The sequence below is a fragment of the Poecilia mexicana genome, unplaced genomic scaffold (genome assembly GCF_051168715.1).
Source record: "Poecilia mexicana isolate PSO_F unplaced genomic scaffold, ASM5116871v1 scaffold_19, whole genome shotgun sequence".
NCBI lineage: Eukaryota > Metazoa > Chordata > Actinopteri > Cyprinodontiformes > Poeciliidae > Poecilia > Poecilia mexicana.
Window position 1 is genome coordinate 6,880,263 of NW_028263388.1, and position 19,248 is coordinate 6,899,510.

Here is a 19,248-nt window from a genome sequence, read left to right on the forward strand (position 1 = left end):
ACAGAATGTATAGACACGCATAATTTGGCCCACCTCATGTTATTGTGAACAACTTCCAAAGAAGATATAGCACATACATATAGAGTGGAACCACAACCTTTATCTCAGAGAATATTTAATACAAGCTGCATTTTTAGTGCCTGCTTTCCTTTCAAGCTGCTCTGAATGCTACAGCCTTCTGATGTTAAGGTGCCTGTCGAAGGGGGAGAATAAAACCTGCCGTTTGGAAAGCAGATTATAGACATCATGAATAATTTAAAACAGGGTCATAAACTTGCCACCTTTAAGGTTTTGTGACTCTAGTGAATTGAGTAAAATATTTTCTAAGCTACGCATTTGGTGTGTTTTTGCTATTTTGTTTTTCTGGCTTACTTACATATTTTAGACAAGAACTTCTAGTATCAAACCAAGAGACGTCTATGACCCCAAAACAACCTGCATTCGTAGAAGTAGAACGTAGGCATCCCACAGCAGCACACAAAGTAAGAATGGATCGGATTTTGAAATTGTTGATTTATAGAAGTTTATAGTATTATCACAAAATTACGACTTACAACTTCTTCTTCAGACATTGCTTTAATCCGAATTTACCACATCTGGCTTCTCCTGGTGCAGAATGTTGATGCATGGCTCACATCAATGATGAAAAGTCGGATAAAATGTAGGAATGCACCGATCCACTTTTTCCACTTCCATTACCAATATCTGATGTTTAGCATTGGCCAACACCGAAAAACACTGCTGAATTGGCTAAAAATGCTCTAGTTTTTTGTTGTTGTTGTTTTTAAACAGACATAAAAAATAACGCAACTTCAATTTGTTCAGTCTGTGCAATTAGGAGTATAACGGCCAATGTAAAAATAAATAAACTGACAAAAGCAAAAGGCTGACTACGTTGGTCAAATATGTAAAAATAAAATAAACTACAACAAACCTTTCAAATGCTTCAGAAAGTGCTATTAGGAATTGTAAACATAATGTAAATTAAATAATACAGCATGACGTTGCTCACCACAGAAAGAGAATAGAATTAGCCTGAATAGATCTGCCCTTATGGATCAGACACATTGTCACTGATACCTGATCTAGATTTTTTTATAGTATTGGAACAGATAAAGGTGCATCTTTAATAAAATGTAACATGACCGTTCAGACTGCAGAACTAGATTATTACCATATATGGGGGTGGCACAAATTGGGTTGTATGAAAAATGCTGACTCGGTGTGTTCAGACAGTCATGAAAAAGTCTGATTTGGGTCGCATTTTCTGTCTGTGAGATCTTAGCCTTATCGTCACCTTAGCTGCTTCAGATGTTCTTTCCAACCTCCCAGAATGACCGGTTGATCCACATTACTTTTTCACACCACTTGAATTCAACTCCCCCCGCCCCCTCCCCCAGAGGAAATAATTTCAGCTTATGTCTATCCACTGGTGTGAACCTTTATTGTAGATCTCACTGACAAACTGCAGCTCCTCATGCTCATGCGATCTGCTATATGCAGCCACCCATGTGGGAATAATGGGACCCTGGAGGGTTTTTCAACCTTTATTTCTTTTTTTAAAATTGAAATCCCCGAGGGACAGTAATTCTGTTTTCTTTGCAGATGTGAGTTTTTTTTCCCATTTTAGTCTGAGCATCAGTTAGATTCAGCTCTGATCCAGACATTTTAATCAAATAGATCGAGCACAGCCAGTAATCTGAGGCAGAGATAGCACAAGAGCACCAGTAGCTATCAAGAGAGAGCCAGTGTGTGTCTGTGTGGGTTCTGTGTGTGTAAATACGTGACAGGATGTTGGTGTGTCTTTGATGAAAACAGGACAGTTTCTACACTTCTACACGTTCCCCATCCTTTTTTTTCTTTTTTTTTTTAACTCATCACTTTCTCAACTTCATCCAAGTGTGTGACAAGTCCTCAGGGACCGTTCTCTGGCTTTCACACAGAATAAATCACGTAAACATCAGGACTTTTTTATTGCAGAGCCCCCCTGCAGTGCATTCAACTCGACAAGGGCTTGTTATGTGAAAAAGGACAGCGTGATAAATCATGTGATATTTATGCCGTACAATTCAGCTTAGATATACATATATATTTATATGCATCTGATCAGTTGTGATTCAGTCCTAGCATGCAGTCTCCGGTGTGTTTCTTCACTCTACCTCGCAAAGGTTTTTCAAATCAGTGTTGTTGTGAGAACACCTTTTGTGCTTCAGATTTAGTTCTGAACTCTGACTAGAAGGAGCTAAAACTTTAATGTAATTCAAGGATTCCTCAAACACTCCAGGTGTGTTTTTTGAGGGGGTAATAGCATTGTAACATGATATAAAGCTTGAATCCAATTTTTCTTAAAATCCTGCCCCTCCACTTTTTAATAAATCCATATTGCATTTTATTACCTCTAATTCAAAATTATTTTTTCTGGTTAAACTTGATTCAAATAGTAGGAAAGCTAAGAAAAAAGAGCATTTCAGGCCTGGACTGTAATATTCCAAACTATTTACAGATTCTTTAAAACCACTTTATGATTAGTGAAACCTCTACGCAGTATCGTCTCTTCATGTGAGTTGAACCTTTTAGCTAATGTACAGAAGTCCTGCTTCAAATTGTTTTTATGTGGCGCTAGAGATCCTGAAATTGTGTCAAGGCTGCAGCATATACTCTAACATTTTCAAATGTGATATGTTCATTTTTGAATTATGGGTATTAGACATATGGCTAATGTAAAAAAAAATTAATGTTGGCATTAATTTCAACTCACTCCATTGGTATTGTATCCGGATGGTCCTCCATTAAATAATCCCAGGCCCTTTGATCTCTCCAGATACAATTTTAAAAATATATCTGGTACTACTACATTAGTCCCTGTGTGGTTTTTGGATTCATATTTTGTTTTCTTGTAGCTAGCTAGCTAAAAATTGTCTTCCCACATTTTTGATTTGACTAGCTAGCAAAAATAGCTGAAAAAAAGCTACCTTGCTAGTTTTTGCTAGCTAGCCAAGTCAAAAGAGTGGGAAGGTATATTTTTATCTTCTTAACTAGCTAGCCAAGTCACATATAGGTAGCCAGCTGTTTTTGCTAGCCAGCTAGCTAAGTCAAAAATGTAGGAAGATAACTACATTGGGACAGATAGATGTAACTAGAAAGGGGACATTCTTGCATCTGCTGAATTTGTTAGCTCGATACCTAGATAACCCACAGAATGCATCATGCCCATTAATTTGATCTCAGTTCTGAGCCTTAAATTATGTATTTTAACTTTGACACAACATTCAACTTTCATGACTTTTTAACAAGGATTTGATTCATCAATGGTACAGTGTGCTGCAAACACTGTGCTTATCAGTTGGGAGAGTCTCTGTAAATAGATGGACAGATAAAAACAAAGGTAGGGATTTTGAGTGATGAACGGAGTGGAACTGCTGCTGCTGGAGGCGTGTTAATGGAGAGCCAGGACCTGCTGATGAGATTGTATCATGGGCTGTCACCAAAGGCCACTGTAGGTTAATGACATTCTTGGAGAGGGTATGCGAGCTAATCTATGATGTGACGCACATACAGGACACACACACACACATACGCACACATTTTCAGATGAACACACTCTTACTCATACTTGCCCACTCGCATAGCAGTGGCCACAGTGACAATTAACGCATAAACAAGAAGCATTTAGCAGGGTTCGCTCTCATTTAAAAGGTAGCAACAACTTGCTTTAAAATGTTTAAAAATAATCAATGAGTGAACTAGTGAAATCACTCAGTTAAGCCATTTTGTTGGCTGGCGGTCACGACACGCTCTCAGGCAAACAATGACACCAAATGTTCACTTTTGTCTTTCCTACTGTTTCTGGATCGTACTAGGTTTTTAAAATAAATAGTAATCATTTAGTGTCCAGTAAAAGTATGAATACTTTTTCACAGTTTGTCACACTAAGACCACAAACTTGACTCTATTTTATTGGAACAACAAATCAGAAAAAGTATTCAGTTCTGCACAACCAATGCTTTGTAAAACCACCCTTTGCTTTGAGAGATGAACTATAATCTGGTGTAGAAAATATAACTAACTCACTGACACATTTGGGCTTTGAAGCACCTTAAAATAAATGGGCTTTGAGACAAAACTATATACATACAGTGGACCACTTATTTGCAGGGGTTTGGGACCACAACCACCTGCGAATACTTGAGAGTTCCCCTAAAATTACATAAAACTTTCTATTTTAATAGGTCGCGCTCCACATATACCTTATTAAATATGAATATACACAATGGAAACCATCTTGGCACTACCGCAGAAGCCAACATCCACAGGCTTTTTTGCCTTCCTTCACTCAATCAAAGAAAATGAACAGCGCACCAGTCAATATGTCAAGTAGCATTCAGCCTAGGTATTTTAGCTTCTCAAGCTCCATTTTCTTTTAAAAAATATAGATGTTTAAAAAAAAAAATTAATGACGTTCCTCAAACAATTTGAAGTTACGTTCCACAGAAAAATCGGTGAATAGTTGAATCTACTAATCCTGAATTACAAAAAGGCGTTGTATATAACTCTTGTTGTAGACACTTCTTTGACTATATTCCATCTTTTTTGATTATATTCTGCTGAATATAATCAGACCCTTGTATAAATGAATAGCAGTAAAGCCACCTCAGTTAGCTTCTAACCAGTCAAACAGACAAAACACACCATCCAGTAAAATGTTAATTTGCCATTAGTCACTATGCAGCTAATAGGAGCTGGAGGTGAAAACTGCTACTCTAGGCTTATTCTGCACGTCGTGAGAACAAAACATCTTTAAAAATCCTTCCTTGTGCAGCTCTAAAGTCCTACATGCAGCTGTAACACTTTGTCCTCGATTTTAATAACACTGCCTTACTTCAGCGCCTTCTGCCGAAGCACACCATGGACTTTATTTGACAGATCAATAAACCTTGGATTTTTTTTTTAAAGCAACATGAGAGAGTCTAGTTTTTATGGTATTTTTTCTTTTTAACTAATCTCCTCCTGCGGAATAACCACCAGAACTGGCGTCCCCCAGGGATGTGTTATCTCTCCACGTATACAAATTACTCCTCCTCAGCAAACCAGTCTGTGAAACTCCTGTAGTTTGAAATGACACCTGTCTTTGTCTGATCCAGTGACCAGCGTGAATGGTTGAAAACCAAAGTCAGATTCCTTGTTTCTGCACACAATCGTAACCAATAAAACTGATTCAGATTATTATTATTATTAATTTTTTTTGTACTTGAAAGGAAATGAGTCACTTGCATCTCAATAGGAACATAAAACGGTAATGTCTAGAGTTTGCCATATCATACCATCTCAGTGTTTTGGCAGCTCTTTAAGATCTTCTTATCCTAAACTATTTGAAGTCACTCCTTCTCCCAGCCATTTCTTAGCAGCAAGACTAAAGTTCTGCACGGTCACTTCTTCTCAGCACTGCAGAAGAATTTCAAAGCAATCTTCTTCATAACTTTGGGTGCAGTTTTCAGGGATTTATTTGTAAAGGTCCCTTAATTTCATTTAGATTTGTGTACGCAGTACAATCTGTGCACACAGAAGCATTTTAATCACTCTACCTGCTTTTAGACCAGCTGTGATGCAATCATTGCCAATTGAAACGGGATGAAAAATAAATGCCAGCAAGTGTTATTCCATCTTTTTTAACCCCCGCTTTTGGACCTTACTCTGCTAATGGCTTACTAATGAATATGCTGCCTCTGGGTTCATTAAATTCACCAGTTTTCAAAAACCACTTAATTAGGCCCACACCTGTCTGTGTGGTTAATTTGTTGTTTGGTCTAGTATTAGTGTTAGCTTCAGATAGTTTTTGAAATTGAATTTAAAATATTTTTTTAAATTTGAGCATTGTTACGGGAAGGTGGAATTTGACATAGCTGATTCCTCATCAGATGTTCTGTCATCCATTTTCTGAGCACTTTAATGACTCAGAGCAGAAACTGGCCAAACTCCTGCTCTTATAGATGTTCTCACATATACCGATCACTTTGTTTTGCACGTTTGAGTAGCAATCCCTTTTGGCAACTCTCCCTTTTGGCTTCTATGGAGACGGTGTAGTTTCTACACAGGTTTGGCGTAGCCCACACACAGCAGATATTTGGGGAAAACAAATGCATTTTTATGTGTTTTGGCCTCTCATCCACATAAAAACTCGGTTTCATACCACTAAAAATTATTTATGAAAACTCTATATTTGTGTTTTTGTGCGTCCTTGAGGAAAATGGAGATTTCTGATCCCATGCATTATAATCTGTGACAAGTAATGCGTCAATATAACCACATACTTGCTTTGACATGATTCCCAATCAACATTCTCTTGTGTTTTATTAACTTTACATCTGAATATGTTAATTAAAAGTAGTTCAATTTATTTTTTGGTCCACACAAATGAACCTACTGATGGATGCCATGTTTAATTCCTAAAAGGAAGTTGCGGTGGTAGGTCTTAGCTGTGCGCTGCGCTGCCCCCTATGGGTTTGGCATGTGTAAAACAATGCTAAAGGGTGGATTTGTGCTGCTTATGGATGAAAACTTTTCTGAAACAGATCCCATGTATATGATATTGCTGTTTTAAAATGATGTGGCAGAGAAGTATGTTTTTATAAAGATCTGGTTACGTGTGCACAACGTCTTAGAAACTTTAGTTTTCCCATAGCTACGGTTGTGCTCATAAGTTTACATACCCCAACAGAGAAGAGCAATAATGATAAAAACATGCAGGGATGTAAACTTCAACGTAATGCTACCACAGACAAACCCGGGATAGTAAGTGAAGCAAAGTTATGACAGCAATGTTTAGATATTTTTAGAAAGAAAAGTTAAGTAGAAGTATTTTTTTTAAGGGACAAGTGGTAAATAAGTAGAAATTTAACTACTTTGTCACAAAGACAGTTGCACACTTGTCATATTTGACTGTAGTTTTTCTCCCCCTTGCACTGAAATTGGCTACTTTTTATTGGCCTATCAGATAAATTTCCAAATTAAGCCCAGTGAACTGTGTTTGTAACATTTTGTAATGTGTAAAAGTGCAAGGCCCCAGATGGAAAGTTATATTGCTGATTTTATGAGCAGAAGGAGGTTGGATTCATTTTCTGTTATTCAGACAAAAACTGTTGATTCATATCTGCAGTACAAAATGAATTTGAATGCTGCGACACAAAGCTGAGGTGTGTGGGTTCATTTTGAAAGTGTGGAGCGTAATAAGGTTCACGCTTGAGCTAAGTTGAGAGAGGACTAAATAACAGTTCGTTGAATCTCTCCTGTTGCTGCCTGACGGATTACTGTTGTTAGAAGTAGCAAGTTGGCTGGTGGGGGACTGCAGGTGGCGGCTGGCATGTGCTTCCTCAGCCTTACAAGAGATGTGGAAGTGAACCTGAACGAGAGCAGCAGCTTGAGCAAAAAAAAAAAAAAAAGAAACAAGGAGTGACTGACAATGAACTGAGGACAAACTTTTCAGCCATTCCTTCGCAGTAAGTGGCAGACAGAGATGCGTTGGGTGGGCGTACTGCAGGAGGGGAGCTGATGAAGCCGAGGTGTGACTGCCTGATTGAAGTGGAGTCTGGAGGGATGCAAGTGGTGCCAGACCTACACACACTAACTCTTGCAATAGCGGAGATTTGCATGCACAAGCACCCAAGACCAAACGGGAAACAGGGGGAGTGGGGAGAATTGTTGGAAAAGAAAGGAGTGCACAGCTGGAATCATGACAGGGAATCTTTGGATTGGATATTTGAAAGCTATTAAGTCAAACATCACTTGCCCCAAAAATGTTCTTTTGGGTATGTTTCATGGCAAACACTCTTGAACGTCTCTGGATATAAATAGCGAGGTTTCATTCTGTCAGGGAATCCAAGCTAACAAGTCACAGAGCAGCGATGTGCACTTTTACCAAGTCTTCACTGAGGAAAGTAGCTTTTAAATACCCTAGAAATCACTACGGGTGACTAAATGATATCACTTAACTTGTATAGAAATGCTGTTGACACAAGAGAGATATATACTGTATCCAGAGAGTACCTATAAGCTACATTACCAATAAAAATGGACAAAAAAGAGACGGGAGCGAATATCTTTTATGTTAGACAGAGCAATTGCACACTAACAGCCATTGTCAGAAAGCTGGAATACGTGTTTTGATGCACCTTAAATGTACTTTTGAAAGTTGTCAGCACTTACACGGGTATTAAATATACTTTTAATCAAATATATATTTATGCTTTTTTTTTTTATTGGTCTGATATAATTTAATTTTAAACATGTTTTGATTAACTGTAAGCAGGAAATCATCATAATGAAGGCTCATACATCCAGATAGTTCTTTTTCCTGGGTTCACTTTGAGTTTCATTGGTTCCTTTTCATATCATGTACAATTATCACATAAAAAAAACGTGACAAGAATTATATATATGTGTGTATATACATATATATTTGTATATATGTATAAAAATATAAACTCTCCATGTTGGACTAAAACAACCTACATAAATCCATTTGCAAGGCACTGTACAAAAAGTCACTTACATGTTACTACAACCCCCCTGAAAGGACAAAATACCTCGCTTGAATACTTGGTGAGATCAGTTACAGAGGTGAATTATGTTTTTTTTTTTTTTTTTTTAATTTCTCAGTCTTTTTTTTTATTTCTCAGTCTGGTGATTGAGGTCGAACTCAGTTTGACCTGACCTCTGCATTTCTGTCTTCTTCTGCTGTCATCAGGGCGTCTGCACCGACCCCCAGGCCGCCTTGGCTCTGCCCCGTGACTCCAAACTGGGAAAGGAAAAAGACGAGGATCCGTTGTTCCAGCTTCCAGACCCTGATGAGATGACCATCAGGATAGGTAGAGCTGGACCTGTCACAGGCAAGCCCCCCACCCTCTTCATATACCCACATCGGCTGTTGTGCTCTATTTCAGAAGCCCAAATGGTATTGCATGGACATTTAAGAGTTTACGCCTGCAGCTATTGGGGTCACACTGTTTTTTTCTTTTTTTTGCCACCATGAGAAAAATGAATGATTTTGCTCTGATGGAAACCCAGAGAAGGCACAAAGAGTGGTTCCATTGGCCAAGAAGCCTTACTTGACCTTCTCTGATGGCTACTTACCAGATCTTTCTATGGTGCCTTTCTTGTCTCTCTGTCTTGCCTTTAATCTCCTAGAAACTGGATTGATTGGTTTCAGACTTTTAAAGGTTATTTAAACGATAACCTTTTCTGTGCTTGCCTAAAAAGATTAAATGAAAGTAGAAAGCAATTTTATATATATGTGTGTGTATATATATATATATATATATATATATATATATATATATATATATATATATATATATATATATATATATATATATATATATCTGGTGAGGCAAATATATATATAGTCAGGGGAGGCAGGTGAGGCACAGCCTCACCTGCGGTCAGTGACGTGCGGTCAGGCTGAAAAATGATATAATCATTTATAAAGATATTTTCACCCTGTGGTTTGTACTATAAAGTACCTATTTTTTAATTTAATTTAACCAAATCTGATTTTTTTTCCTTCAAAATCGCTGAATTTTCGCATTTTCCCATTCAAATGCAGCAGTGAGCTGAGCCTCACCTGCGCAATCTCTCACTAACTGCACCGGCTGCCACTCTTTGAGAGCATGCTCCTCCTGTCTGTACGTTACCAATAAAATGGTTAAAAATATTTAATGTATGAACTGATTTCCATAATTTAGCTTATGTATTTAATGTACTGTGTTTTTATTGTCACCAACTGTGTGCAACGTGTTTCGTGTGCTGAGGAGCGATCATAAACGGCAGAGAACAGATTCGAGGTGAGGCAGGCAGTTCTCGTGCCTCATCACTGGGGGGCGCTCATGAACATTGTGACTCCACAACTGCAGAGTAAGAGACAGTAACAGCGAGCTAGCCATACAGTAGCTGCGCTGATACAGAGAGCGAGAAAGACGTGGTTTTGAGTTGTACTTTAACGGCTTCTCCCTTTGCTGTTAAGCACAGCATGAAATTAATAGTATCTACATGTCTAAGTTTGATTGAGATAACAGAATTATTCTCTGGTGGCGGCGCAGCTAAGCATGTTAAAGAATAGTCTTTTTGCCCTCCAGCATTGTACGCATGCGCGAAATTTCCTTATGTAAACAATAACAATCAGAGGGTCTAGATTTGTAAATCCGATTATAATTAAGTCGGTGCCTCACCAGATATGAAACCTCACCGCACGTCACTGATATATATATATATATATATATATATATATATATATATATATATATATATATATATATTTGGAAACCAGTAATCAACCGTTGAGACTCTGAAACGCAAAGGAGTCTGATGTTATAGATCATAGTTAACTGTAATAACTGTAATAGAAAGCCATGCTCTACTGGAAGTTGTGGACCAGTGTTGCAGTGACATGTCATTGCAAACAAATAACTATAAGTGAAGATTGAAAACTGGAAAAAAAAAACAAAACAAAAAAAACACTTTTGAACAGTTTTTTGATTGCTACTCAGTTGAGTCTGAAAAAAAATGTCTCTTCTGTTCGGTGTTTCTCCTGGGAAATTATCCTGCGTTTCTAACAATAATCACCCTGCAAATAATCATTCCATGCCTGCTTGTCATCTCACTGTCACTACAAACAATGATGGCTTTATCAACACACTTTCAGTTGCGTCTGAGGCAATCAGCATGTCTCGTTTTCCACTGAAGGGGAAAATGTACTAACCCTATCTTGCAAGAAAGATGAACTAATCAATAAATATATACAAAAAAATCAGTAAATGTAAATAGTTTAAACAAATTGGTTAAGACTGTAAATGATCTAAAATAGACCACTGCTTTATGGTGAAATATTGAAATTATTTAATCCAAACAGAGGACAAAACAAATTGATATCTGTCCTCCGTTATCACAAATGAACATCTTTCGATGCAAAGGGACAAAAGGCCCTCTTGGCTTACTCCTCACAATGAAACCATTGGTTTATGAGTTGAAGCAGAGCATCTCCACATGAGAAATGTTCTAAAAATCTCTTTGTCACAACCTAGATTGAGACAAACTACAGTAAAATATACCAAACACAAAAAAAGATGGCATCAAACGAACATTTGGGTAATTACAAAACATCTCCCATTCACATTTTGTTGCATTATACTTTTTAAATTCAAAACTAGCATCATTTAAACCACATGGATTTTACGGCACGGTACTTGACTCAAAATAAAGACTATTGTGCTCCCGGCGGTAGCTACTTCCCTGTTCCCTACATCTATTGTGAAATCATAAATGTATGCTTTCACCGATAACAGAGGAGCAGACTACTCACTTAAGTTGGCACTGGAGAAGCTGGTGACGTCTCCAATCACTGGCTGAAAACATGCAAGATAATTTTTAAAAAATTAATTAAGATAAACACAAAAACAGTCGACTTTTTCCCCAGTATCGCGCACAACCACAAGAGCTGCTTTTTAGAAACCTGGTAACCACAGGACTGCCTTGTCCCTCTGCTGACCATTAGCAGGCTTGGCCTGTGTTAGCTTTGGAAAGACTAATGACTTGCTGGCCAGTGACTGATATAGATCTTACTTTCTTTGTTTGATATTTGTGTCTTTAATATTTAGGCCTGATGCCATGTTGGATTACAGTAAATTCTGTCAAAGGAACACGCAACAATCCAACCAATGCGTATCGTTTACAGATGTATGTCGACCTTTTCTTGATAAAGTTTTCTTTACAAATAAATGTACGTCTCTAATCGAGTAGGTGACCAGTTGAGGCATACTAAATGTTAACTTCTCCAAAGCTACCTCCAGTCTGTTCGTGCTAACTAGTCAATCCAGTGGAACCACTCTTGGCATGTTGGGCACTAGCCTCTTCATTGTTAGCATATGTTAGCATTGGCCATTGCTGGTCGCTCAGTTACTGGTCCCAGCCTTTCATTAACCAGATTAGTAGCTGGCTTTGGAATGGAAATACAGCTTCCTATTACAAAGAAGTACCAACCATTGGTTGAGCAATATTCCTAATTTTGATCGTAATATCACACCATATTTTTGGCTATTTTTGCTGACTGTCCATCCCTTTATGACCACTTTGTACCTATATTCCTTCATGATATCGCTCATATTCTCCAAGTTTTTCTTGAATGAGTTCACTGAACTCCAGTAATTTTTCCTTGAGGAAATTCTGACCGCCTAACAGTCCAACCCAATTCTTGGAAGATGTACCTATTAAAGTGGCTGGTGAGTGTATGAAATTCATTAAGCTGTACTTAAAAACACACACACAACTAAAACAAGGCAACAGACTTTATCAAGAGATTCATGACTATAGCAAACCTACTTTTCATTATTTAGCGTCCTAACTAGAAGCTCGTTTAAAGGGGACTTTCGTCTTCAGGCACCTCAGCACCTTTAAACTTTAGACCCTGTGAAGTGTTTTTTTTTTCTCCACATAGATTCAATAATGTTAAAGTGTGAGACAAGAAAAAAAAGGGAACAAGATAATTTTCCCCGTTGGGACAGAGAACACAAACTTAACACCTCATCTAACTTGCATGTCAGTAAAACTCACAATCTGTGTCACTTACCATCTCCCCTAGAGTATCCCATCATTACTTAATTAACAATGGAAGAAAAGAGAGGAGGAAAAATGTCACTGCTAGCAGGCATTGATTTTTACAACAGCTTTTCCAAAGCAAAACCACAGTCGCCTTCCTTATTGAGGTTAAACTTATAAACAAAAAGAAAGTAGAAGTTAATTGTAGTTTAAAAAAACACTTTTATATTTTAATTGTGTACGAAGAAGCTGAGCTCTTTAGTAGTGAGTGCTTCGGCCTTTACCAGCGGGACAAGCTTTGCTGGAGCTCATTTGAAATAATTAATTCCCAGTTGGGTGTCCACGGTTCACGAAGACGCCGCGTTAAGAAACCTTAATGCAGCCTTAAAACTTCCATCTAAACAGGAGACGGACGTTACCGGCATTTCTAATTATATCCGTTTATTTCCTGTTGACACGCAGATTAGCCAAATAAGAAAAAAGGGTGTCTCATTCAATTAACTCACACAGACTTGGAGTGCTTGCTGCCAACCTAAATATAGTTAATTAATCCAAATGGCTGCAAATCTGGGTTATTTTTGTGACAGTCTGAGCACTTCAGAGGCATTTTTACGTGACTTACTTCCACCTCTTTTAGTCTGTACATATAAGTGGAGGTTGCATAATGATGTTTTTTCCTTACTTGTTTTAACACCCAAGGGAGGTTCAGATGTACATTTTTAGTGCCGATTGATGATAAAAGTATTTATTTGCTGTGATCTTATTTTAAATGTCCTGTCAAAATCTGTGTTAAGTCTAAAAGTGAAATGTCTCAGCGCTGAAGACCTTTGCAGTGATAAGCAGGTATTATATGCGCTCCCATTGACCTTATAATGGCACAATTCCATATTTAGAACATTGCTCAATGGAAACATGTCAATTTCGAAAAAAACAACTCCTTTTTCAATAAAAGTTTTGGTGCTTGGATGAGGTGGGGGTTTTTTGGCCGTATCGAAATTAGTTTGCAATGGAAACAATTTTTTTTTTTTTTTTTTTTTTTGCACAACACGATCAACAAGCGGACGTTACCACTGGCAGAAATCACAAAGATGATGACAGGAAGTAGTTGGAGGAAGATGATGAGACATGTTTTTAGTGACTTATTGCATGAACAAAATTATTTATTCAGGATTTTAATTGCGTTTCTTATTTAATGGAAGCGCCGCAGTTGCAAAATTGTTGTTTTTTTCCCTAACATTAACATGATTTCGACAGTTTTGCACACATTCAAAATGAAAGTGCAGGTAGTGTCTTAAATGTTTATCTGAATTTAGAAAAATAAATGAATAAAAATCTCATTCCGTTTTTAGTGAACATAAATAAATTATTTCACTTTTTATACAGAGGGGATTTTTGATTAATGTTCCAAACAGGTTGGGTTGAAAGAAATGCCTTATTTCTGATATCTAGACCCCCATACTGCACTATTGCTTGTTAAAACCATATTACATCCTTTCCTGGAGTGGAGAAATAATACAAAACCCCCCGAATGCTCTGATGTGAACGAACTTGACAAAAGATATTCTGAAAAACCCTGGCCTCGGACATAATGGTAGATTGGATAATGTGGCAGGAAGTCAGCTGGGTGGCTAGACATATTCACGATGGTAGGAAATGACTACACGGTCTGTTAGTAACACTTCCTAATTTGATTCAAAGCCCTTTTGAAATAGTCTCTTCATAAGACACACAAAAAAGAAAACATTAAAAGGCTCACATAACCCTGAAAGACCAATAACGATTAAGGTTTTAATTCCCCCAGGAAAAAGGGCTGGCATTGAAAGATCAATTACCGGGCTTCATTAATTTGACACACAAATTAAAATCATCTTCACACCAACAATCTGATGACAACCTTGATTCTGCTTTTGCTGGAAAAGCAGACTCTTATCAAGAGGCTACATGTGGAGCATCTGTCCTGCTCCGGCAACATGCTGAGCTTGGAGGAAGCCAGAACCTGACACGACTGCTAAGCTCGCAAATGAGCCACGACGGGGCGAACGGCGTCGCCCAACTGTCAGTCAAACCTCACAGAGTGGCGATCCCCCCCAACGTCAAAACCTGTCATCTTAACACATGTTTCCGCAACAAAACTCTGACCCGAGCGTCAAAACAGTTAACGCGTTTCAGTCACGGCTCATCAGCGTCAGATCTGCGGCGCCTTGGTTTCGGTGTAGCACCCGCAGAAGAAGGCCTAATTGTAGCCTTGGAGGTTTCTGCTAATTATATGGGTTTGAACCTGAGGAGGGAGTTTGCACCGTCGAACACTGCTGGGCGAGAGGACGGATATGATGAGGAAGGGGAGAAAAAAAAGACACCATGCCGAGTACTGCAGTAGTTCTGGACTATACTCGTATCCTGATGTTCAGAGCTTAAAACGTTCCATGCCCTAAAATTAAAACATTTACTTTTAACCTTAAAGTCTTACATAACCCTTCTTTATCTCTCAGATTCTTTAAGGCATTTTTGTTTCAACTTTTTGTCTTTGAATTAATTCGGGATGATTGAAATCTGAAATCTCTTCGGGCTTCAAAGTCTGATTTAATTCTGTTTCTTTTGTTTTTATCTGCTTTTGGGTTTCATCTCGGTTAAAATCTCTGCATCACTTTTCAAACATTTCTCTTGGTTCCAAAGACTCTCTTCATGATTCTTTTTCTTTTTTAGCCATCACAGAAGACAAACTCAAAGCTGGATCAAGAATTTTAGATGTGTGGTATATGAATGTGGACGGTATATGGTTGCCTTTCTGACATATTTCTTCTCTTCTCTAAGCTTGTTAATAATTACTGAATTGCTTATTTTTTGCTGTGACGAATGTGCTTAGATAATTCTACTCCAAAAAAACTCCCACGGCATTCAGAGGGGGGAAAGAGAGTGACATGGAAGAGAGAAGGATCAGACAACTAACCAGCGTAATAGTGGGATTTTCTATATGTGAAAAGACGGAATCATTGGTGAAAGTTAAAAAAAAAAAGATGAATGGAGACAATTTTGACTTCATAAAATTCTTAAAGCGAAAGAACTTTCTCATAAAGCCAAAATGGAATCCAAGGGGATTGATTATTTTGATGATATTTTAGTCTAGATTGGTACAGTTCTCCTTCAAGTTCACTCAAAACAGTTGCCTTGAGAAATCACCCATACTCCAACGCAGATTTCTGCATAATTAGAAAATGGAAGCTGCAGGTACATAGCAGATCAGGTCAGGCAGCAAAGTTCTGGAGAAGTTTAAAGTATTTAACTTTAAAAACTTTAAGCATCTCTGAGCTTTGTTCAATCCATCATTTAAAAATGGAAAGAGTATGGCACAACTGCAAACCTATCGTGAATACAGATGTATTCAAACTTATTAGACTCTAGTAAACTTTTAATCCCAACAATTTGGCTTCCTTTTTGCTTGCTAAGTCCAACGACTTCTTTCTCAAATTTTATCCAGGTTTATTTCTTTTTTAAATTGATGTTCTTGTTTTGCTCACATGTAATTTATCAACAGTTGCCTGAAAACAAATCTAATATTCTATTGGAAGCACCAAAAGGGAACGTCTTTGTACTTCTGCACTCTGTTGGTTCTCGTGAACATTTTCCCCTACAACGCTTTGGAATTATAGTTGGATGAAAGTTTCAGATTCTGTGTTGTCGTATTAACATCGACTGGACACAGTTTGGATACAGGTCTCGGTTATTTGAGGGAGCAGTTTTGTAAAACACCCACATAGCAGCTCAGTCCAATTTAGCATGGTAGCTTTTGGAGTAATTGAAATCCGTTTGCTGTGTGTGAAGCATACTGTTCAAGTCACTGTGAATTAAATTGCACCATTTCTGCTTGACTTCATTGCAGGGAAGCAAACAATAATAACAAATTCATGTGCAGAATAGAATATCTATCAGTAGGCCATTTCTCCTGCTGCAGGAGGAGGTGAAGCATGTTCAATAGATCATATAGCTGCTTCTTCTTGTATCTGAAGTAGCAAGAAGTCCCTTGTTAGCAAGTACCCACTCAAGGACGCAGGAAATCTCTTGTACACACATAAAACCATTCCAGTTTCTTCTCATACGTTATGCAGGGTAGCCTAAATATTTCAGACAGCGTTGAGGGGGATCAGACTGTGCTGTATGATGTTCTGTTTGTTTAGGTCTCCTGATTGGATCTTAGGATGTAATATAAAGTGGCAAATGGGAATAGATCTAAAATTCACAGTGCATGCCAAGCAGTCGAGTAGCATGCACGATTTTACTCTCCACATGATTTTCTTCGTATTCTGCTGAGGGTTTTTTTGTTTCCCAGCTTTAATCTTACTGTGACAAACACATTATATATGCAGACAAATTCTGAACACAGAATATTTCAAATATATTTACAAACTATGTAATACATTTGCTAACATTTTTTCTTGGGCTCTACAATGCTTGTCCTATTGACTTCTGCCTCCTCCCTGTTAATATGGTGGTGAATCGGGGTTAATGCAAGAGCAAGGTGTTTTTACTGAAGCTGCACCATTTAAAAATGAGGTAGTTTAAATACTTTTCAAAAGAAAATAAATTACTTGCATAAACCATATTGAAATAAATGAAATATGTAGAAAAAGAAACATTTAAATTTAGACTGACGCAGTAGAAGATGCAATAAAATACTAATTTAAATCAAGCTACTAAGAACTGGTACATTTACTTCATAAAGGATAATTTTTTTATTTTATTTGAATTTTAATCAAACTACTAAGATTGAAGTTTATTTGAAATTAAACAATTATTCTTTTAATTCTGATTTACTGAAACTGACCTTCCTATTTTAATTGGACATACATTTATAAAGTGAAAGTTGATGAGAGCATCAACTTTCTGAAAACCTGTGAAATGACGACCAGCATAAAAACATAATGCTAGCATTTGGATGAGTTTTCTGACGGATATCTGTACCTTTAAATTTGTAAAAAAAAAAAAAAAAAAAAATGAATTACCTAATAAAAAAAGAAAACAGGCAGCAGTTTTTCTGTGACTTTATCTAATATGTGTACATACATATTTTCTTTTTTTTAAATATAAGATGATGATTTCAAAATGGATGATATGTGGTTAGTTCGTCATTTCTCTTAGGTGTTTCAGAGTCTTATCAATTGTTCTCCAACGTCTTTTGGAACCAAAATTGCAAACTTCTGTTTGTTTTCTTAATATGGATGAAATTCTTGTCCAACATTGATGTTATTCAGCCACTCACTCAGTGACTATAAATGACTGTGAGCCTGTAATAGTTCATAATCCTAGCAAGGGTGATTATTTAGAAATTGATTAATAATGACCCAAGAACAGAGCCGTGAGGAACACCACATCAGATTCCTGTTCAGTAAGATTTAAGATGTCCAAATGTGAAAAGCAGTCCCAGTTTTCTTCAGCTAGTAAGACAACTAGTTGAAGGAGCTTCATGACTGCCTGGCACCAACAAATGAAGTTCTTTAAACAGACCTTTTCTCAGACTAAAAGAAAGCAGGACAACCTTAATTATTTTAAGGGTTCCAGTAATCGTGCATTACAATCAAACTAACATTAAATTTCGTCTTAGGCATTTTAATAAGCTAAGTAGGCCGCCTACCCATGAACATAACTCAGACCAATGTAGGAAACACCAAATGGCAAAAACTCCAACTACTTTTCAATGAAGTGAAATGAATCATGAAAACTAACTCAGAACTCAGAAACTAACCATATCAAGTTAAGATTTTAAAGTAATTACAAGAAAGTCAGTAAATCAGTATGCTGCACCGTGGTGCCAGCAATGCTAAGACTAGAAACAAGCTAACATTTCACCACTATTGGAGTGATTGCAAGAACATTCTGTCATTGATTCTGTTCTGCCTGGGTCTGTACTGCCTAATGCAGAGAGAAATTCAGAAATGAAGGAATCATCACCCATTAGGAAGGCTGAGATGATGTACTTGACGGACTACAAAAGTCAATCGGGATACCCCTGTGGTACTCGTAACGAGAATTCAAGGAGGTCAACCACAGCCAATTACATCCAACAGAGTCAGACAGGTGCTGAGAAATCCAGTTAAGTAGACGGAAAAACATGCAGGCGGTAGTGAACATGCCCTACATAGTACACGCGTCTTCACACACCCCTAGGAACAAATATGCTGTCAACATGACCTATCTTTACAAGCGGGAATGTGGGGGGATGCCATATTTATGATCTGAGTGATGTCTTAATGCTTATTACCAAGCATATCATGATTCCGTTCGTTAGATTCACTGAAAATGTTTTGACAACACAGACATGAAACCTTCCTGTCAGACTCCTTCTTACACCCTGAGAATCCCTGAAGCTGTGATTTAAAGCTAAACATGTTGTTGGGAATATCCTTCAGCAGCAGAACATCTGATTTGCACAGGCTGGGCGATGGAATTAGTATGTGCGACTATCACTACAAATACCTGCTAAAGCTTTAGTGATGCTTGAGAAACCATGTTGAAAACTGAAAAGTAAAATCATGTTAGTATAAATAATGAAAGAAGATTGCCCTGCTGAGGCAGACATGCAAAGAGTAAACACCTTGATGTCATGCAACATTTAAAGTATGTCCATCAGTACAGGTAGCTACTTTGGGAAAGCTTCTACTGCTAGTCTTTATC

The 19,248-nt window shown here is 37.6% G+C and overlaps 1 protein-coding gene across 2 annotated transcripts in view; it reads left to right on the forward strand.

The window, feature by feature from the left end:
* Window positions 1-19,248, forward strand: part of slc39a11 (solute carrier family 39, member 11) — a 143,704-nt gene that overhangs the window by 68,202 nt on the left and 56,254 nt on the right. The window contains exon 5 of one of the 2 annotated variants that reach the window (XM_088000921.1): window positions 8,741-8,882. In XM_088000921.1, coding sequence (XP_087857047.1) covers window positions 8,741-8,882 — 142 coding nt within the window. The remainder of the gene's footprint in view (window positions 1-8,740; window positions 8,883-19,248) is intronic. The other variant, XM_088000922.1, reaches the window with a different exon arrangement.